Here is a 6,000-nt window from a genome sequence, read left to right on the forward strand (position 1 = left end):
CTGAGGGTGGCCCCAGGGCTCAAGAAGCCTGAGTGCTGGACATGGTAGACCGCCCCCCTCAGAGGACGGTGCCCCCACAGGTGCATGACCGCCTGGATCGCTACTGCTGCGGCTTCAAGCCCGAGCCCTCGGACCCCTGTGTGGAAGAGAGACTCCGAGAGAAATGCCGGAACCCCGGGGAGCTGCGGTTGGTCCACATCCTGGTATGTCCCTGGGTCACCCCAGACTCGGGTCTTCCTGTCTGTCCATCAGCAGACGCTGGTGGCGAGGGTCAGGGGTCACGTGACTCTGGGTGTCACAATCCTGTTCTTTTCAGCAGGAAAACCCTTTGAATGTTTCCAGGAAGCCTTAATATATAGAAGGGACAAAAATGAAGCTTGGAGTATGTGGTTGAGGAGGGGATGGGCTGGAGCCAGTGTCACCAACCCCTCTGTCTCCTAAAGACTCCAGGGACGCCCTCGGGTCCTGGCAGCTGAGTGTGGTATGTGTGTATCTAGTAGGGCATCCTCATTGTGCCAGTAAACGTGGAAATTATGACCTGGAGCGGGGCAGGGGCCCTCCAAGGCTGCATGTCTGGTTGGTGGCAGTGACAGGGATCTGTCGTGGACCCTATCGGCTCACAGGCTGGGGCTGTTGGGAAACACTGCTTCCAGTGAAAACTAGAACCCAGGGTGGGAAGCCTTGTGCTGAGACCATCAGCGAGGGGCTGGTGGGGCAGAAGAGCTGCTGCTCCTGCAGGAGGGGCAAAGTTCCACCCTGGGGAAGGGCTGCTCTGTCTCCCTCAGTGAGGCTGGTGTCCTCGCCGTCCCCCCTTGGCCATGGAGCATAGCCATCAGATGGTGCCTGGGACTGAGCATCAGGCCGCCCGGCCTCGGGCTCCTCACCCCTTCAGTCGCCAGAAGAGAAATCAACGCCTCCACTTTGTGGTTTCACCAGTGGTGTTGCCACCTGGGGCTATGGGTCCAGGTTTGAGCCAACCAGCTATTTACTAGCTGTGTGACCTTGTGCAAATTACCTAACTTTTTTGCCTCTGTAAAATGGGGCTGGTATTACTGGCCGTTCGCCCCAGGGTTGCTGGGCGGGTTCACCAGACATGGTGCCTGGCCGCCCTGAGCACAGCACCAGGTGGAAAGAGCTCACTGCTCTGTGTGGTGGGGGAACCAACTGGGCGAGGAGCAGGGTGCATTGTGTGACTGACAGCTTAGGGGCCCCTGAGCTGCTGCACCCTGGGGCACCACGTCCATCTTCTGTCCCTGTCCATCTTCTTCCCCGAGGTCCGGAGCAGTGACCCCACTCGTCTGGTCTACATTGATAACGCTGGCCACCTTCAGCACCCGGAGCACAAGCTGAACTTCCGGCTTCTCGAGGGCATCGATGGGTGAGCATCGAAGGGGCTGGGCAGAGGTTCAGGGACTGAGCTGAGCGGCCCTGTCGTAGACACCGCGGCCTTGAACCATGGCCCCCGAGAAGTCCACTGTCCGACAGATGGAAGCTGTTTGATGAGCCTCAGGAGGATGTGGAGAGTCCTGGGAAAGCTAACAGGCAGTGGGCCCTTGAAGTCTAGGATGGCCCTGGTATCCAGAGCACAGCACGAGATGCCCTGCTGGGGAGTGGGCAGGCCAAGTGGGCAGGCTCCCTTGCCTGGCAGGGAGCTGGCCAGGTAGCCAACTTCCCTGCTCAGTCCTGCCACACCTCGGCCTTCCCAGGGCTCCTCCTCACTTTGCTCAGGCCAGCAGAGTGGATTCGCCCTCCTGGGGGACTGGGACCCATTGAAAGCTTCATCCTGTGTCTGCTGTCACAGCAGAGTGGGTGGAAGAGTCCCCGGACAACTAGTCAGCAGGTGGTCCCCGGGACTTTGTGGGTGGAAACTCTCTAAGCGGGCTTTTGCCCTTCTTTTCTTTCCGGGGCTGGGGGACCTTCCTCCAGGTTTCCTGAGCCTGTCATGAAGGTTCTGGAATCAGGGTGTCTACAGAATATGCTGCTCAAGTCGCTGCAGATGGACCCAGTGTTCTGGGAAAGCCAAGGTGGGAGACAGGGCCTTCAGCAAGTCCTCCAGACCCTGGAGCAGCGAGCACAGGTCCTGCTGCACCACATCCGGACGCACAACCTAACAATCTTCCCGGACTAAGGCCCGTAAGCCCCGCCCAGCCCCACCCGACGCCCTGGAGGGACCCGTAAGCCCCGCCCACCCCAAGCCCCGCCCACCCCACCCCCTCTCCGTCCGCCAGGACTCGCCTCACCGCAGGCGAGTCACTCACTACACGACCTGAGGGGATAAGCGCCCATCCTCATGGCCACAATTTCTTGTGTTGAAAATGTCTCGAAGACAAAAGGGAAAAGTCAGAAACCAGGAGGGCACCATGGACGCCGTGGGATGTGTCGCATGCTTGGGCTGGTGGAGGAGGTGATGGGTGTTGGGTTCTCAATCTCATCACGTTCCTTTCTGCCAGCTCAGCTGGCTGATTATTCTCCTGCACCAATAAATACACAGAATGTTCTATGAACTGCTCCAGATACTGTAAAGTCATGCATTGCACATGCACACCCAGAGCTGGACAACTCTGTGTGTGTGTGTGTGTGTGTGTGTGTGTGTGTAGGTGTGTGGGTATGCATGCATGGTATGTGGACCTGCCCACATGCACACGTGATATGAGCCTCATCAAGGATCTTTACTGAATTGTACCTGTGGCCCAGAATTACTTTGACTGAAAGTGAACTCAGCTCTTAGAACCCTGAGCCTTTTGTCTCTATAGCCTTTAGATGTTCAATTTTTGTTCATTTATGTTTTGGTTTAAGAATTGTAAAAGTAATACATGCTCACTAAAAACAAACTCATAAATAATAGAAGCGTACAAGATAAGAAGTGAGAGCGTCTGGAGGAAAGTTACTTTGGCACTTCCTGAACGAACTTACAGCCGAACACTACGTTCTGTGTTTGCGGTCTAGTTGACTCAGTTCGTTCTTATGACCTCAAGGAACTCCCATGCAGGGGCATATTATATTTCATTTATCTGTTCTCATCATGGTGAACATTTAGATGGCTCTAACTTTTCACCAATTCTGGACAATGCTGCCACGAACATCTTTTCATGATGTGCAGTTATTTCTGCCGGCTATATTTCCATGAGTGGATAGCAGAAATGGGCTAATGGGCATTCTTTATTTTCAGAGAAACTGCCAAATTCCTTTCAAAATGGTGGTGTCAGTCTACATTCCTAACCAGAAGGTAGGGGACTAATTGTTTCATTACACCTCATCATCACTTGATATTCTCAGACTTACTGTTTTTATTCATCTGATAGGGAAAGCTATTTTTATTTTTTAATGAAGGATAGTTGATTTACTATCCTTCAATATTGTGTTGATTTCAGGTATACAACAAAGTCATTCAGTTATATGTATTTTTTTCTTCAGCTTCTTTCCCATTATAGGTTATTATAAGATATCGAATATTATTCCCTGTGTTATACAGTAAATCCTTGTTGTTTATGTGTTTTATGTATAAAAGTTTGTATCTGTTAATCCCAAATTTATCTCTCCCCATCTGCTTTCCCCTTTGGTAACTGTAAGTTTGTTATTATATCTGTAAGTTTATTTACAATGTCTGCTATGTTTACTATGTCTGTTTCTGTTTTGTATGTAGATTATTTTTGTGTATTATTTTTTAGATTCCACATATAAGTGAAATAATATTTATCTTTCCTTCTCTGGCTTACTTCACTAAGTATAATATTGTCTAGGTCCATTTGTAGCTGCAAATGGAAATATTTCATTCTTTTTTATGTCTGAATAATATTCCATTGCATTTATTGATCACGTCTTAAAACAATCACCTATTGATAGGCACTTAGATTTTTTCCATCTCTTGCCTATTGTAATCATGCTTCAATGAATACTAGGGTGCATGTATCTTTTGGGATTATAGTTTTATCTGAATCCCTGGAGTGGGATTGCTGCATCATATGGCAACTCTATTTTAAGTTTTTGAAGGCCCATGCTGTTTTCCATAGTGGCTGTTCCAATTTACATTCCCACCAACCCTCCCAAGTGTAGGAGGGTTACCATTTCTCCTCACCCTCTCCAGCATGTTATTTGTAAACTTTTTAATGATGGCTGTTCTGACTGGTGTGGGTGATATATCACTGTAGATTTGATTTGCATTTCTTTTTTTTTTTTTACTTTATTTTACTTTACAATACTGTATTGGTTTTGCCATACATTGACATGAATCCACCACGGGTGTACATGCGTTGATTCACATTTCTTTCTTTAATGATTAGTAATGTTGAGCATCTTTTCATTTGCCTCTTGGCCATCTGTATGTCTTCTTTGGAGAAATGTTCTTTTAGGTCTTCTGGCATTTTTTGATTGGGTTGTTTTTGTTGTTGTTAAGTTATATTAGCTATTGGTATGTTTTGGAAACTAAGCCATTGTCAGTTGCATCATTTGCAAATATTTTCTCCCGGTTCATAGGTTTTTCTTTTTTTTTTTATGGTTTTCTTTGGTGTACAAAAACTTATAAGTTTGATTAGGTTGGATTTGTTTATTATTGTTTTTATTTCTGTTGGCCTGGGAGACTGACTTAAGAAAACATTGGTGTGATTTATGTCAGAGAATATTTTGCTAATGGTCCCTTCAGGAGTTTTATGGTATCATGTTTTATGTTTAAAAAGGCTTCCTGGGTAGCACAGTGGTAAAGAATCCTCTTGCCAATGCCGGAGATGGAGATGTGCGTTCAGTCCCTGGGTTGGGAAGATTCCCTGGAGGACGAAACGGCCATCTACTCCAGTATTCTTGCCTGGAGAATCCCATGGACAGAGAAGCCTGGTGAACTTCAGTCCATGGGGTCACAAAGAGTTGGACATGACTAAGCAACTGAGCATGCATACATACATTCTAAATACAAGTCCATTGTCAAATATATGTTTTCAAATATTTTCTCTCAGTCTGTGGCTTGCTTTTTCATGTTCTTAACAGTGACTTTTGAAGAGAAAAAGTTTCTTTGTTTTGATTAGGTCCAGTTATTAATATTCCTCTCTTAGATATTTTATAGGGTTTTCCAAGTTATTCTTCTAGAATTTTGATACTTTTTTTATCTTTCAAGTTCTTATGGCTTTTAACTTATTGGCATTAAATTATTCATAACTCTCCTTTATTTTAAAACTATATTTATTTGGTTGTGCCAGGTCTTAGCTCATTGTGGCAAGTGAAATATTTTCAGTTGTGCCATGTGGGATCGTTAGTTGTGGGATGTGGGATCTAATTCCCTGACCAGAGATTGCACCCAGGCCTCCTGCGTTGGGAGTGTGGAACCTTAGCCACTGGACTGCCAGGAAGTCCCAACTTTTGCTTATCAGTCTTTTAATATTTGTGAAATCTGTATGATGTCACCTCTCTCATAGGATTGGTAATCTTTTAATTTTTGTTTTTATACTGCTCAGTTTTGCTAAAGGCTTATCAATTTTATTGATATTTTCACTGGTTTTTCTCTCTTGTTTTTCTGTTTTCTGTTCCTATTTCTACTGCTCTTCTGATCTATAATTTCCTTCTCATCTGCTTACTCTTGGTTTAATTTGTACATTTTTTTTAAAGTTTTTCAAGGTAGACACTGAAGTCATCAATTTGAAAACTTTTTTTAAAACACCTAGGCCTTTAGTGCTATAAACTGCTCTTTACTGTTAGTGGCATCTCACAAATTTAGAATGTTGGGTTATTGTTTTCATTCGCTCATATTTTCTAATTTACTTTTTGATCCATGAATTAATTATAAATGTGTTATTTAGTTTTCAAAAATTGGGGAATTTTCCCAGTATGTTTCCATCATTGGTTTCCAATTTAATTTCACTTTGTTGAGAGAACCTACTTTTAACCTGAATCCTTTTAAGTTTATTAACTTATTTTATGTACCAAAATATTGTCTGACTTGATAAATGGTCTGTGTGCATTTGAAAAAATGAATATTCTACTATTTCAGGGTATTATTTAAATATCAGTTAAATC

At 45.0% G+C, this 6,000-nt stretch overlaps 1 protein-coding gene across 1 annotated transcript in view; it reads left to right on the forward strand.

The window, feature by feature from the left end:
* Positions 1 to 2,128, forward strand: part of GASK1A (golgi associated kinase 1A) — a 35,479-nt gene extending 33,351 nt beyond the window's left edge. The window contains exons 4-6 of the mRNA XM_068983102.1: positions 81 to 203; positions 1,275 to 1,378; positions 1,927 to 2,128. Coding sequence (XP_068839203.1) covers positions 81 to 203; positions 1,275 to 1,378; positions 1,927 to 2,128 — 429 coding nt within the window. The remainder of the gene's footprint in view (positions 1 to 80; positions 204 to 1,274; positions 1,379 to 1,926) is intronic.
* Positions 2,129 to 6,000: the final 3,872 nt, after the last annotated feature.

The sequence above is a fragment of the Capricornis sumatraensis genome, chromosome 10 (genome assembly GCF_032405125.1).
Source record: "Capricornis sumatraensis isolate serow.1 chromosome 10, serow.2, whole genome shotgun sequence".
NCBI classification, from domain to species: Eukaryota; Metazoa; Chordata; class Mammalia; order Artiodactyla; family Bovidae; genus Capricornis; species Capricornis sumatraensis.